General features: G+C 34.6%; 1 protein-coding gene across 6 annotated transcripts in view; it reads left to right on the forward strand.

Moving 5' to 3' along the window:
• The window catches only part of LRRCC1 (leucine rich repeat and coiled-coil centrosomal protein 1), a 61,577-nt gene extending 44,689 nt beyond the window's left edge, over window positions 1–16,888 (forward strand). For 5 of the 6 annotated variants that reach the window (XM_077167113.1, XM_077167114.1, XM_077167116.1 and 2 more), the window contains one exon: window positions 7,412–7,615. In XM_077167113.1, coding sequence (XP_077023228.1) covers window positions 7,412–7,534 — 123 coding nt within the window. In that variant the 3' untranslated portion in view covers window positions 7,535–7,615. Of the gene's footprint in view, window positions 1–7,411; window positions 7,616–16,592 lie in introns of those variants that run through there. The other variant, XM_077167115.1, reaches the window with a different exon arrangement.
• The last annotated feature ends 383 nt before the right edge of the window (window positions 16,889–17,271 follow it).

A 17,271-nucleotide genomic window follows, 5' to 3' on the forward strand; every position in this document is an offset into this window, starting at 1 on the left:
ATGGGATTAATGAGCTGGAGGATGGGACTTCTGAAATCGGACAAGCGGAAAAAAATATTGGGAAAATATGAGCACAGACTCAGGGAATTGAATGACAACATGAAGTGCAAGAATATATGCATTGTAGGTTTCCCAGAAGGAGAAGTGAAGGGAAAAGGAGGAGAAAAACTAATGGAGGAAGTTATTACTGAAAATTTCCCAAATGTTATGAAAGACTTAAAATTATAGATCCAAGAAGTGCAGCATACCCCAAACAGAATAGATCCAAACGGACATACTCCAAGACACTTACTTATCAGAATGTTGGAAGTGAAAGAGAAAGAGAGAATTTGAAAGCAGCAAGAGAAAAGCAATTTGTCACATATAAGGGGAGCCCAATGAGACTATGCATAGATTTCTCAGCAGAAACCATGGAGGTGAGAAGACAGTGGTGTGATTATTTAGATACTAAAGGAGAAAAACTGCCAACCAAGAATTCTATATCCAGCAAAATTGTCCTTCAATTCAAAAATGAGGGGGAAATTAAAACATTTTCAGACAAAAAAATCACAGAGAATTTGTGACCAAGAGACCGCCTCTGCAAGATATACTAAAGGGAGCACTAGAGACAGGTAGAAAGACAGGAGAGGGAGGTGTGGAGTAGAGTGTAGAAATGAAGACTATCAGTAAAAGTAAAAAGAAGAAAAATTAGATATGACGTATAAAATCCAAAAGGCAAAATGGTAGAAGAAAATACTGACCTTACAGTAATAACACTAAATGTTATTGGATTAACTCCCCAATCAAAAGACATAGACTGGCAGAATGGATTTAAAAAACAGGACCCATCTATATGATGTCTCCAGGAGACATATTTTAGACCCAAGGATAAGGATAGGTTGAAAGTAAAATGTTGGGAAAGATATTTCATGCAAACAACAATCAAAAAAGCAGGAGTAGCTATACTAATATCCAACAAATTAGACTTCAAATGTAAAACAGAAGAGACAAAGAAGGACACTATGTATTAATAAAAGAAACAATTCAACAAGAAGATATAACAATCGTAAATATGTATGTACCAAACCAGACTGCTCCAAAATAACATGAGGCAAACACTGAAAAGAGAAATAGACACATCTACCATAATAGTTGGAGACTTAATTCCCCACTTTCATCAATGGACAGAACATCTAGACAGAAGATCAATAAAGGAACAGAATTTGAATAATGCAATAAACTAGACTTAACAAACATTTATAGAGCATTGCACCCCACAACAGCAGGATACACCTTTTTCTCAAGTACTCATGGATCATTCTCAAGGATACATCATATACTGGGTCACAAAACAAGTCTCAATAAATTAAAAAAGATCAGATCTCACACTTTCTCAGATCATAAAGGAATGAAGTTGGAAATCAATAATAGGCAGAGGGCCAGAAAATTCACAAATATATGGAGGCTCAACAACCCATTCTTAAACAACCAGTGGGTCAAGGAAGAAGTTACAAGAGAAATGAGTAAATATCTTGAGGCAAATGAAAATGAAAAAACAACATATCAAAATTTATGGGATGCAGCAAAGGCAGTGCTAAGAGAGAAATTTATTGCCCTAAATGTCTATATCAAAAAAGAAGAGGGTTCATTTCCTGGTGCCTGCCCAGCAAAATAAATAAATAGATAAGTAAGAATGAGCAAAAATGTAGGAATTAACTGTTCACTTGGAAGAACTAGAGAAAGAACAGAAAACTAACCCCAAAGCAAGCAAAAGGAAAGAAATAATGAAGATTACAGCAGGAGTTAATGAAATTGAGAACATGAAAACGGTCAAGAAACTCAAGAAAACCAGAAGTTGGCTCTATGACAAGATCGATAAGATACATGAACCTTTAGTGAAGTTGACAAAAAGAAGAGAGAGGATGCAAATAAATAAAATCAGAAATGGAAGCGGAGATATAACCACTGACCCCGCAGAAATAAAGCAGGTAAGGAGAGGACACTATGAACAACTCTATGCTAATAAACTAGAAAATGTAGACAAAATGGACAACTTCCTAGAAAGGCATGAACAACCAAGGCTGACTCGAGAAGAAATAGATGGCCTCAACAAACTAATCACAAGTAAAAAATAGAATTAGTCATTAAGAAGTTTCCCAAAAATTAAAGTCCAGGACCAGTCCAGATGGCTTCACATGTGAATTCTACCAAACATTCAAGAAAGAATTAGTACCAATCCTTCTCAAACTGTTCAAAACAATTAAAGAGGAGGGAAGGCTACCTAACTTACTCTGTGAAACCAACATCACCCTCATACCAAAGCCAGACAAAGATACTACAAAAAAGAAAATTACAGACCAGTCTCTTTAATGAATATAGATGCAAAAATCCTCAACAAAATTCTTGCAAATTGAATCCAGCAGCACATTAAAAGAATTATATACCATGACCAAGTAGGAGTCATCCCAGGTATGCAAGGATGGTTCAACATAAGAAAATCAATTAATGTAATACACCATATCAACAAATCAAAGCAGAAAAACCACATGATCATCAGGACTGATGCAGAAAGGTATTTAACAAAATCCAACATCCTTTCTTGGTGAAAACATTTCAAAGGATAGGAATAGAAGGGAACTTCCTCAACATGGTAAAGAGAATAGATGAAAAACCCATAGCTAACATCATCCTCAAAGGGGAAAAACTGCAAACTTTCCCCCAAAGATCAGGAACAAGACAAGGATGTCCACTATCACCATTGTTATTCAACGTTGTGTTGGAAGCCAGAGCAGTGAGACAAGAAAAAGAAAATACAAGGCATCAAAATTGGAAAGGAAGAAGTAAAACTCTCTCCGTTTGCAAATGATGTGATACTATATGTTGAAAACCGCAAAAAATCCACAACAGAACTACTAGAGCTGATAAGTGAGTACAGCAAAGTAGCAGATCAACATTCAAATGTCTGTAGTGTTTCTATACACTAGTAATGAACAATCTGAGGGGGATTCAAGAAAAAAATTCCATTTACAATTGCAATCAAAAGAATAAAACAGGAATAAATTTAAGTAAGGATGCAAAAGGACCCATACAAAGGAAACTACAAGAAATTGCTAAAAGAAGTCACAGAAGACCTAAATAAATGGAAGGGCATACCGTATTTCATGGATTGGAAGTCTAAATATAGTTAAGATGTCAATTTTACCTAAATTGATTTATAGATTCTGTGCAGTACCAATTAAAATCCCAAAAACTTACTTTTCAGAAATAGAAAAACCAATAACCAAATTTATCTAGAAGGCCAGGGTGCCCCAAATGGCTAAAAATATCCTGAGAAAGAAAAATGAAGTCGGAGGTCTCACACTACCTGACTTTAAGGCATATTATGAAACTACCGTGTTCAGAACACCATGGTACTAGCATAAAGATAGATATACTGACCAGTGCCTAGCATAAAGATAGATATACTGACCAGTGCAGTCGAATAGAGTGATCAGATGTACACCCTCTCATCTGTAGACAGTTGATCTTTGATAAGGCAGTCAAGCCAACTGACCTGGGACAGAACAGTCTCTTCAATAAATGGTACCTACAGAACTGGATATCCCCACGCAAAAGAATGAAAGAGGATCCATATCTCACATCCTATACAAAAAATGACTCAAAATGGATCAAAGACCTAAACACTAGCTCTGAGACCATAAAACTGTTAGAAGAAAATATAGGGAAATATCTTATAAATCTTATAATAGGAGGCGGTTTCCTAAATCTTGCATCCAAAGCACGAGCATTGAAGAAAAAAATAGATAAATGGGAACTCCTCAAAGTTAAAAACTTTTGTGCATCAAAGAACTTTGTCAAGAAAGTAAAAAGGCAGCCTACACAATGGCAGACAATATCTGGAAACGATATATCAGATTAGGCTCTAGTATCCAGAATATATAGATTATTCAACTCAACAACAAAAAGACAAACAACCCAATTAGAAAATGGGCAAAAGACATGAACAGACATTTCTCAAAAGAAGAAATACAATTGGCCAAAAGAAACATGAAAAGATGTTCAACTTCCCTGGTTATTAGGGGAATGCAAATCAAAACCACAATGAGATACCATCTCACACCCACCAGAATGGCCATTATCAATAAAACAGAAAACAACAAGTACTGGAGAGGATGTGGAGAAAGAGGCACACTTATCCACTGTTGGTAGGAATATAAAATGGTACAACTGCCATGGAAGGCAGTTCGGCAGTTCCTCAGGAAGCTAAGTATAGAATTGCCAAAGATCTGGCAATATGATTGCTAGGTATCTGCTCAGAGGACATGAGGGCAAGGACATAAATGGACATTTGCATAGCAATATAATTTAGGAATGCCTAGAGTGTACAATGATAGTGACTAAATATACAAATTAAAAAATGTCTTTGCATGAGGAAGAAGGAGGGAATGTCAATATTGCAGGGTGTTGAAGATTGATGGTAATTCATATTTTAAAACTTGAAGTTATTTGTGAGACTAAAGCAAAAAATGTTTTTTGGTAAAAAATTTATATTTTAACTAGTGCATCTTCTAATATAACTGAACACCATAAGTACATGGAACATTGAGTAGGCCATGAGATTTTGTAGGTTTGTCCAGAGCGATGCCCCGATAAATCCCAAAGTGTTTGAACAGTGAGGAAAAAAGTATTTGCAAAGTCCCCTTGAGGAATGGTGAGAAAGAGGGAAGATTCAGCTTCCTTATTTGGAGAAGACCTGATATTCTCACAAGCAGTGAGGACATCAAAATCAGTAGGCCGAGCCCTCAATCTTGGGGTTTGTTCATATGAAACTTATTCCTGCAAAGGATAGATTAAGCCTATTTAAAATTAGGCCTGAGAGTCACCCCCAGAGAACCTCTTTCGTTGCTCAGATATGGCCTCCCAGCCACACGGCAAGCAAACTCACTGCCCTCCCCGTCTCTACCTGGGACATGACTCCGAGCGTTGTAAATCTCCCTGGCAATGCAGGACAGAAATCCTAGAATGAGCTAGGATTGAGAAAACCTTCTCAACTGAAAGGGGGAAGAGAGAAATGAGATAAATAAAGTGTCAGTGGCTGAAAGATTTCAAATAGAGTCCAGAGGTTATTCTGGAGGTTATTCTTATGCATTATATGGATAAACCCCTTTTTAGTTTAAGGTGTATTAGACAGACTAGAGGGAACTGCCTGAAACTGTAGAGCTGTGTTCCAGTAGCCATGTTGCTTTAAGATGATTGTATAATAATATAGCTTTCATAAAATGACTGTGTGATTGTGAAAACTTTGTTCTGATGCTCCTTTTATCTATGATATGGACAGATGAGTTAAAAATATGGATTGTAAATAAATAAGGGGAACAAATATTAAAATAAATTGGGGAAATACTAGTGGTCAATGAGAGGGAGGAGTAAGTAGTATGGTGTGTATGAGTTTTTTCTTTTTTCTTTTTATTTCTTTTTCCAGAATGATGTAAATGTTTTGAGAAATGATCATAGTGATGAATATACAACTATGTGATGATATTGTGAGCCATTGATTGCATGCAAAGTATAGATTGTTCATGCATTAAGAATGTTTGTGTTATATGTGGATAGGTTTTATTAATAAATAGTTATAGAATAATTATAAGGAAACAAAAATTTAAAGTTTGATCTTTAGTTACATACCTGCTTTATGATCACTGGATAAAAATTGCCTATATTCCTCACTAATCTCATGGAAGCCCCTGTGATTATATGTGTGGAGGCTAAGAATATGAATATATTAGACACAATCAATCCATTACCAATAGGGCAAAAGTTCTTAAAGAATACTTTATTATTAATTAGGGTTCATTACTATCAGCTTTACCATTTTGACATCATTGAGAGAGGAATGAATTTAGGGTGGTGATTTTTAAATCAGATTTTATTCTAAATCAAATCTAATTAAAGACAAGCATCAGAATCACCAGTAGAGCTTTTTAATAATATATAGGCATGATCTTCCCCTCAGAGACTTTCCTTCACTGAGTCTTAAAGTCAGATCTACATATTTTTAAAATTCCACAGATGATTCTGATGTGAAATCTGTTGGAATCCATTAGATTAAGGGACAGTTGTGAATTTCCATTTTTCCCTGAATTTGAAGTGGTAATTAAAAGCCTGAGGTATCTGTATGATATTGGTTATTTGAAAGTCAGCACCTGAAGAAAGAGTTCAATCATAGAAAGGCAAATTGATACGCTTTTATGGCAATTGTAATCAAGATCGTGTGGTTAAGTAATCAAGATCGTGTGGTTAAGTGATATTACCCATAGGAGTCTAATCAAAGAGAAAAAGGGAATGAAGTCTTAGGAAACAGTCATAGTGAATATTGAGGTATCACTTGACCAAAGTATGGTCATTTATTTCATTTCAAGTCAACAGATGTTTCACATGTTTTATTTAAAATATCATGTGCTTAACAATTGATAATGCTAAATAAATTATAAGATTAGGTCCTTAGCTATGAGGAAAACATTCATTTCCATTTTGGTCCTCCTGTCAATTTCAAGAAACATTAAAAGGGAAGTGTTCTGTTAGAGACTTGGAGAAATGGCACTAGAGTTTAAATGTAATAATCAGGTGAGTTAGGAAAATGTGAAGATCATGTAGAGGTGTAAATTTAAATTAGAAGAAAATTATGCCTCTAAGAGATACATATTAGTAAGGAATAAATGTTAAAATGATCTCTCAAAAAGATGGTAATTTATAATGAACAATTTTAGAAATGCATTGGGGATGGAAGCTACATTAAAGAGTGGGTCTTTGGGAAGGCTTACTATTTCAGATCTGAAAGTCTGTAAGAAGGAAGTGTTTAGTGTTTAAGTTGAATACATGACTCAGCATTCACAAATGACATAGAATGGAAAGAGTAAGTCAGAAGACTGCTTTCTGTCCCAGCTGTGCTATTTAGAGTCTGCACAACCTTAAACAAATAGCTTGTTTGCTAAGCCTTACTTTTCTAAGCTCTAAAATAGAAATAAAATTAATTGCCATGAATTTTCTTAGAAGAACCTTAAGAGACTTGTTTGTTTTGGGGGAAGTGCATGGACCAGGAATTGAACCTGGGTCTCCCACATGGCAGGCGAGAATTCTACAACCGAACTACCCTTGCACGCCCCCACCAGCAAAGCAAAGAACCTAAAGAGAACTAAATAGATAATATATATGAAAGTACTTTATACTAATATTGCATTTTTCCAATTAGCAGTAGAAATGATTTTACAAATATTATAAATAAGTAGTATTTTAGAAATTTTTTTATTTTAAATGCACAAATTGCAAAGTATATGAGAACAAATTTTTTTTTTTTGCTTTTTTTCATTCACTATGCATTTTTAAATGCCTTTTCTTTGAGAAATCAAAATGTAAATTTTACATGTCAATTTAGGTCTATCAAGTTGAAGAAGAAATGCGTGAGCTTCTGGAAGAAACATGCAAGAACAAAAAGTCAATGGAAGAAAAAATTAAACAGCTCTCTTTTGCTCTGAGTGAAATTCAGCAAGAATTGTGATGATACTGAGAAAGAAATTCATTGAAATATACCAGCAAACCTATTGTAAAAATTATTAAATATTGTAACAGTAGTAACTTCTATGACTTTGAAATGTCTCTTTCTACACATTTCATTCTGAATATATTTTTTAAATCTTTGATCAAGTATTTAATTGTATATACAGGTTTTTATAATAAATTGTTAATAATTGTGTGTATTAGAACAACCTATCAAATAAGACTTAAGATACTTTTTCTTGTTTTTGCGCTGTACATTGTTTGGTAATTACACATTTGCCCATTTATATGTAAATGAAAATTACGATTAGCATTTTGATTATGTGAGAGAATTATTTTAATCATTGTTACTTTACTGTGTTATTGAAGAATGAATTATATTGGTGGTCCTTTAGTTAATGTAGTTCCATTCTTTTTCTCAGAACATGAGTATAGCCAAAAGCAATTTGAATCTGTGTGATAAAAGATGTGGCATTTTTTAAAGTACATGTAAAGAATGACTCACAGAAAATGGCAGAATAGGGCACTTTAAGATGATACCTCCACTGAAGCAATCATTAAGCTAACTGAAATCAACAGAATCAACTTTTTTGAAACTCTGAATTGTAGCATAAAACTTAATCAGTGAAATAAATGTTTACTGACAAAAGAGGCAGCAAAATTTCAGTAAGAAAGTAATCATTTTTGCTTACCAATCTATCTACATATCCCTTTCCCAGCTCAGCAGCAGCCATGGTGACAGCATTCTGCATTCCTGATGCAGCTTGCTAGTGCTGAAGTGGGCAATACGAACCTTGTTCTGAAAAAATTGTGATTGTGTGTTTTGATCTGTCTCACAGTTCCCTGAGGGACCATTGCAAAGGCTTCCCTGTATCTCAAACCCATCAGAATCAAGCAGCTTCCTGGGAGGTATCTGTCAGCATCTGAGCCACCTGAGGGTAGGGACAGTGGGTGGGGCAAGCAGCACGCAGACCTAAAAGCCCAGTAGTGCTGGAATTTGAGAAGAAGGATCCTTGGTTAAACAAAGACTTTGAAGGAACACTGTGTGTACCAGTTGTCTTGATTTCCCAAGACACTGTCACAAATATCACACGCTGGATTGGCTTAAGCAACAAACATTTATTATGTCATTGTTCTAAAGACTAGAAGTCTAAAATTAAGGGGTTTCCAGGACTTCCCGCCTCCCTGTAGTTAGCATTCTGGTACTGGCTTGCTGCAGTCTTCGAGTTCCTTGGCTTGCATATCTGTCCCGTATCACATGGTAATCTCTCCCTTTGTGGCTGCTCTTCCAGGTTCCTGTTGACTTCTGCCTTCTGACTCCTCCCTATGACTCACTCTGACTCTGGTTTCTGATTTTTTCTAAGGCCTCCAGTAATACAGATAAAGACCCGCCTTCATTCAGTTGGGACATATTTTAACTAAATACCTTCAAGAGGTCTTATTTACAAATAAATTCACACCCACAGGAATATGGATTAAGAACATGTCTTACATTGCAGTACATAAGTTAGTCTACTATACCAGGAAAATGGGAGTACAACGCGTATGCCCAGGGACTGACACATGCTCAGAAATGTTTGAGATGGCAGTAGACTTACACCTTGTAGCCAGTCCTTAGGTTCTTCACCGGCAGGTGGTGAAAGCTAAGGTGGAGTTTTTAAATGTCCTGGATAAGTTGGAATCTCCTAGCTTAGAAAAAAATCTACAAAGTCTGCTGTTTCAGTTATTGGCATAAGGTGTTTAAGAAATACCTTTAGGTCATTGGCTCCCGAGATAATCAGACCAATTTTGGTGGATATACCTGACAAATAATATATAATCTTGCAAAAATAATTTGGAAAAGTCACTAGATAGACAATTGCTTCCCTCAACAAGCAACAACAGTAAACCTAGGGAGTGGGGAAATCTAGATTACCACATAAAACTCAAAATGTCCTGTTTTCAACAAATGATAAGTCATGCACAGAAAGAGGAAGGTATGCCTATTCACAGGAAAGAAATTACAGTTCATCTCTGAAGAACTCCAAGCATCAGACTTAGTAGACAAAGGGTGTAAATCAACTTTATTAAAGATACTCAAGCAGCTAAAGGAGATTGGACAAGGAGTCAAAATAAAGCAGGAAAATGGAGTATGAACAAAAGAGAAATTATAAGAACCAAGCTAGGGATTCTGGAACTGGAAAGTACAGTATGGAAAGTTAAATGAAAAATATGCTAGAGGATTTCAACAGCAGATTTGTGCATAAGGAGAAAATTAAAGATGAAGTTACCAATTGGGAGCAGAAAGAAAAAAGTAAAGGAAAATGAATAAAACCTAAGAGGCCTGTGAACACATGAAAGTACTAACATATGCATTATAAGCTCACCAGAACATTAGAGAAAAGGGAAGAAATATTTAAAGAAAGAATGACAAAAATATTCCTGAGCTTAAGAAAAGACATGAACTACACAGCCAAGAATCTCAACAAACTCTAAGCAGGATAAACTCAAAAAGAATTTTCTCCACACAAAAACACAAACTGGGAAAACAAAGACTCTTGAAAGCAAGAGAAATCACTGGTTGCATAGAAGGATTTTCAATAAGACTAACAGCTGATATTTCATCAAAGATTGTGCTGGTTTGAAACTTTTGTTATGTACCCCCAGAAAAAGCCATGTTCTAATCCAGTTTTGTGAGGGCAGGCTTATTGTAGGTGGGATCTTTTGATTAGGTTGTTTCCATGGAGATGTGACCCTGCCCATTCGAGGTGGGTCTTAATTAATGTACTGGAGTCCTGAAGAGAGCTGATGAGCAGAGAGATGAAGTCAGGATGCAGGCATCTGGAGATGCAGAAGTAGCTGCGAAAGTCATTTGAACCCAGAGGATAGGAGAGAAGAACAGCAGATGTCACTACGTGACAGAGAAACCCTGGACACGATCACCCTTTCTTAAGGGAAAGTATCCTCTTTTTGGTGTCTTAATTTGGACGTTTTCACAGCCTTAGAATTGTAGTTTGTAACTTAATAAATGCCCTTTAGAAAAATCAATCCATTTCTGGTATATTGCATTACAGCAGCTTTAGCAAACTGAAACAGACCATGGCGGCAAGAAGACAATGGGATGTTTGGCAAAGCTATCCTTCAAAAATGAAGGAGAAATTAAGACATCCCCAGATAAATAAGTCAGCTCTATATTTTTGGTTTATGGCTCTGTTTCACACATGATTTAAAAGGCAAACTCATAAGAAATTTATCTTGATGGTCATATGATGTTTAAAATTTTGACAACAAAAAGGAGTGGAATTATATAGGAGGGTTTGTATACTGTTGGAGCTAATTTTGTATAAATTCAACCTAGATTATCAGTTTAGTATGTTTATTATAATCAGGGTAAGCACTTTGAAGATAACTTTTAAAATGTATAGAAATTAATATGAAGAGGGAATCAAAGTGATCCTACAAAAAAATCAAAAGTGAAATAAGGCAGAATTGGCATAATATAGGAACGAGAGGATATGAAACTTGAAACAAATAGCAAATTGGCAGAAGTCATTGCTTCCTTATCAGTACACTTTAAATGTTAATAGACTTCACTAATTAAAAGAGATTGGAGGATGGATTAAAAAAAAAACATGGTGCAGCTATGCTATCTATAAGAGACTCATTTTCTATCTAAACACACATATAGGCTGAAAGTGAAAGGATGTAAACATATATTCCATGAAAATAACCAAAGGACAGCTCAGGTGACTATACTAATCCATACAAAATAGAATTTAAGTCAAATATTGTTGTGAGACAAAGACAATATATTGATTTGGGGGGGTGGGGGGGTTGACTGTTCATTAGGAATGAAATTATGCACCAAACACAGTTCCAATAAGATAAAGCAAACGCAGATCTCAAGGGAAACAGACAATTATACAATAATAGTTGGAGACTTCAATACACCACTTTTGATAATGGATAGAACATTTAGACAAGACCAGTAAGGAAACAGAGAACTTGAACAACCCAAAGCCAACTAAAAGTAATACATAGAACACTCCACCAAGCAACAGAAGACACATTCTTCTCAAATGCACACAGAACATTCCCCAATAAACCATATGTTAGGCCACAAAACAAGTCTCAATAAATTTTAAAAGATTGGAATTATGTGAAGTATCTTCTCTTACCACAAAGGAATGAAGCTAGGTATCAATAACAAAAAGAAAACTGGATTATCCACAAATATGTGGAAATTAAACAATATGCTCTTAAGCAATGGGTCAAGGAAGAAATCACAAGGGAAACTAGAAAATATTAAGAGACAAAGGGGAATTACAACATACCAAAGCTTATGGGATGAAGTAAGAGCATAGTGCTGAGAAAAAATTTATAGTCAACTTTAGAGTATATAAAGAAAACCCACAGCTAACAATCGTATTCAACAGTGAAAGACTGAAAGCTTTCCCTCTAAGATCAGGAACAAGACAAGGATATCAACTTTGACCACTGCTATTCAACATTGTACTGAAAATCCTAGCCAGAGCAGTTAAGAAAGAAAAAGAAATAAAAGGCATCCAAATTGGAAAAGAAGAAGTAAAACTCCTGAATTGCAGATAACATGTTCCTATATATATGAAATTTTTAAAAAATCCACCCAAAAAACTACTATAGCTGATAAATGAATTTGGCAGTGATAGCCTATAACATAAACACCCCCAGAATTGTTTCTGTACACCAATAATCATCCATCCAAAAAGGAAAATATTTAATTTACAACAGCACCCAAAAGAACAAATTACCTAGGAATAAGTTTAACCAAGAAGATGAAAGCCTTGTACACTGAAAACTACAAAATATTGCTGAAAGAAATTAAAGAAATGGAAAGACATCCCATGTTCATGGATTGGGAGATTTATATTGTTAAGATGTCAGTACTACCCAAAGCAATTTACAGATTCAACACAATTCCAACCAAAATTCCAGCAGCCTTTATTGCAGAAATGGAAAAGCTAATCATCAGTTTATCTGGAATTGCAAGAGACCTAAATAGCCAAAACAATATTGAAAAAGAACCAGGTTAGAAGACTCACAGTGCCCAATTTGAAAATGTACTACAAAGGTACAGTAACCAAAACAGAGTGGTACTGGTATAAGGATGGATATATATATCAATGGAATAGATTAGGTAAAACCTTTCTGTTTTGGGCAATGAAAAGTTTTAGTAATAGAAGATGGTGATGTTAGTGCAATTAATGTTACTGAATTGTACACTCAAAAATGATTTAACAGCAAATATATATAACTACAATTTTAAAAATTAAGATACAATGAAATGGAGAACTCTAATGGTGGTCTGAACTACCTTCTCTATTTCTTTACGTCCTTGGAGATACAATATTGCTGCTAATAATATTGGTGGAAAAAGAGAGAAAATGAGTCTAGTTTAGCGTGTCTGCTACTATGGCTTGAGTCACAATGATCAAAGGTGATACAGGCAGCTAAATACATTTTATTACTATATTTATCTCGATTATACATTCCATTATGTAGATGTAACCAGCGTTTTTGTCCAAGTGCATGCTTTGATGTATATATCTAAGACAGTTGTTTTAGGGTACCCAAGATCTGACTGTGTTCTTTTGATATGGCTCAGTCATACTGAGATTCTCAATAATTATTGTCATAGCAATATAAGTATGGCTTACAGTCCAACCTAATAGCTTTCCAGCAAATAGGTTATTACCTTTTCTTTCCTAAAGTGCCTTACTAAATCTCACTCCAATTTAACCTCCCAAAAGATTTGCTGAATCAAGCACACAGATGCTCATCTACATAGCAAAACACACACCTCACACCTATTTATTAGAACTCATGAAATGAAAATGAGAACCAAAACAACCTCCCTGCCCTTTAACTAGGCTGTTATTGAGGAAATGCTCATTCTTTGAAGAGATAAGAAACCTTCCTATAGTGAGTATCTACTCTTTGGTTTGAGCATATGTACTAAGAGTGAATTCTAGGGGGTTAGTTTGTCATGCATTACCAGAGGCTCACCAAATAAAAACATTATTTTCATACAACAACATTTTCTCTCCACTCTCTGTGTGGGCTTTTCCAAGGGGATATTGTGCAGTTTCTCACCATGGTTCCTACTGGATTTTGGAAGAACTAAATGAAGTTTAGTTGTTACATCTGTAATTAGACTAAATTTTGCCATATCTTCCTTTGAGAAGTATAAAACTAGTCTGCTCACATATATAGTGATCTAAGTATGTGATTTGTAAATGAAGTTGGAGTTTTTGTAGCTACGACAGCTTTCAATGGATTATTTTGTTAGCCATTTTGATCTATTTACCACTGTTTTTGTTGGTAATCTACCTATCTTGTGTTTAGATTCTGTTATTCTGCTTTCTTAAGTATTTCTCATTGAGAATAAGTGCATGGGTGGGTGACTGAGGATACGTTTTTACCAGTTTTTTTCCATTATTCTTAATCCTTTCAGGGGAGCTTTTTTTTATAATAAATATTTTTATTATCATACAAACATTATTGACATACAGACATTCTATGCATGGTGTACAATTAAGGGCTCACAATATCATCAGTGACTCACAATATCATCACATAGTTGTGTATTCATCACCATGCTCATTTTTTTAACATTTGCATCTCTCCAGCAAAAGAAATAAAAAAGAAAAAAACTCATACAGACCACATTCAGGGGAGCTTCTTAACTGACACATTTTTCTTGTGAAGAGTGGTAAGAAAATGTTGGTTATAATTTCAAAACTTGGAAAGCCCATTGTGCTCAGTGTTAACAAGGTAGGCATGTACCACCTATTATTTTATAAACATTGAACTTATGAAACCTGTGTGCTTACTCTCTTTGCTGATATGATCTTTTATAAAGATTCTGAAATTTGAATGCCACATCTTACAGAGGAATAATTCGCTGATGTCTACAAAAGTAAAACAGTTTGCTTCCTGTCAGCTAAATGATAAATGTTTACAAAATTTCAGTTGATTATGGTCATTGAAGAAGCTGATGTATTTAAAAATTATGACATAATAATTTCATGATTTTCACCATATTGTCAAACTATCCATACTATTTCTTATTAATTTCCCTAAAATTGACATATTTTAAGAAGTTAAATGCCTCTTTTAGTTACAGTTTAAATAATATAAATGAAATCACTGGTTTAATGTTCTGGTTATGTTTATTTTCATTTTTTTCTAATCCACATTAAATTCATCATGCGAGTGTTAAGATAAAAAATCTTTGATCATGATTCAGCTAAAATGATCCTATGTACAACTAGTCATATGATAGTCACACTTTATGAAAGACAAATAAATTATTTATAGTCTACTAATTGAGGAAAGATTCCAGTGGTAATATTTCAGTTCTTCCATTTTTATTTTGCAACATCTTTTTCAGAGTTTCTAAAACAAATATTTTATTTGTTTTAGAAACAAACTGACATAACTTGGTTGGAAGATATACACTGATCAAAGTCTGAATTTTTGTTGAATAAGTTCTTTAATATTTTAATAAATTGCATAAATACAATCATATAAATAAATTTATAACTAAAATCGTTTATTACAGGGGGAAAAATAAGATGGTACATTTGTTAAGATTAAACAGTTCTCAGATAACTAACTCTTACCACTTGTTCTAGTTTGCTAGCTGCTGGAATGCAATATACAGAGCGGCTTTTAAAAGGGGGAATTTATTAAGTTGCAAGTTTACAGTTCTACTCCTATGAAGATGTCCAAACTAAAGCAACTCTGTGAAAATGTCCAAATTAAGGCACCAACAGGATGTTATCTTCACTCAAGAAAGGCCAATGAAGTTCAGGGTTTCTCTCTCAATTGGAAGAGCACATGACGAACATGGCAATGTCTGCTAGCTTTCTCTCCAGGCCCCCTGTTTCATAAAGCTCCCTTGGGGGTTTATTCCTTCTTCATCTCCAAAGGTCTCTGATGTGTGGGCTCTTCTATTTCTTGTGGCTCTGAAGCTTCTTCCAAAAATGTTTCCTCCAGTAAACTATTAGTTCTAGTAAACAATCAAGCCCCACATGGGATGGGTGGGCTCACATCTCCCTTAATCAAAAGTTAATACCCACAATTGGCTGTGTCACATCTCCATGGAGATAATCTCATCAAGTTTCCAAGCTACAGTGCTGAATAGGGATTAAAAGAAATGGCTGCCTCTGCAAAATGGATCAGGATTAAAACATGGCTTCTCCCTAGGGCACATAATCCTTCAAACCAGCATACCATTTATCTTGAGTGCTTTGTTTTTCACTTTTGAGAATCATTTTCTGGCATGTCACAAGGAATTGAATGGCATGGGGACTGACTATTGGCATGAAATTATCTTTTAAACTTTTTCAAACTTAGAGAAGAGTTGCAACAACAATATAAAACTAATACAGAGAACTCCAGTAGATCCTCTACCCAGATATCCAAAATTACCATCTTCTAACATTCTGCCATATGTTATATAATTCTGTATTTTTTCTCTCTCTCATCTATCTGTTTTCTAAACATTCAAGAGTAGATTGCATACATCATGTAAGAAATTATCTTTTGACTGCAAAACTTTTGACTTAGAATCACTCCCTCTTGGTGATAAATCCAATTTTTTTCAACCCTCAATTGATATAAGTCTCATTTGCCAAAGGGTGTGCATCTGAGGGCACTGTCTATAAGTTTATGTTTTTAACTTGGGCACAGTATGGTAAACAGTAGGTCTTTGTGTGATGCTTCATTATCTGGACAAGCTATCGTCTTATGTTTTGGTAGCTAGTGATGAAGGATTTCAGTCTTACTGAAATCTCAAAGCTGTGGTGTTATCAACAGTACTGCCAGTGGGAGTGTTGCTGAGCAACTTGGTTTTTCAGGAAGATCTAAATGGCATGAGCTTCAGTGAATGTTTGACCAAAATCTGCCTTTCCTTTTTTTATGTACAAGAGTCAGAGAACGGTTAAAGGACTACTAGTGCCTAAGTAAATAGAAACTTCCAGACTATACCAATTGAATTACTTTTTATAAATATGGATTTCTTTCTTGTGTCTTAGATTTGAATATGGTTCCTACCCACATACCAGTTCAAAAGCTGTAACAATGAAAAGGAGAATTAGAATTTTCAATCCACTCTTCAAGAAGTTTTAAAGGCCACTACATCACTTCTTGTTTTAACTTCATACCGTCTTTTTCATATATGTACTTTCTGAAGCTACCCTGATAAGGCAATAAGGTAGAGTACAAGTTACTAAATAAAATTTAAAATTTCTCTGTGTGAATTATATATCAATCTATGTTTAAATGTACTTTGCATTTCCTCTTTCTACTTACAGGATATAAATTTCTAAAGACTTCTGTTCATTATTTATCATATTGTTGTACCATGCAGATCATGGGTAAGCAAAAAATAATGTTTATCATAATGAGATGATTAATAATCATTTTAATACAAAATAATAAAATATAAACAGAAAAATGAGCAACTTCATAATAGAGCATAGTATCCGCCCAATTAATCCAGTTGTAATTAATCTGAATTTAACCAAGGAATACTGTCATGCATTTACTACTCCTTAGGTCAGTGGAATAAAGTTTGGAAAATTCTTACCTGAATCTTGTTGATAAAGTATGAACCCTGAAGTTTTTCCATTTTTTTAAACATTTTTTATTGTGAAATATAACATGTATACAAAAAAGCAATAAATTTCAAAGTGTATTTTAACAGTAGTTATA

Source organism: Tamandua tetradactyla, chromosome 6 (assembly GCF_023851605.1).
Source record: "Tamandua tetradactyla isolate mTamTet1 chromosome 6, mTamTet1.pri, whole genome shotgun sequence".
Classification (NCBI taxonomy): domain Eukaryota; kingdom Metazoa; phylum Chordata; class Mammalia; order Pilosa; family Myrmecophagidae; genus Tamandua; species Tamandua tetradactyla.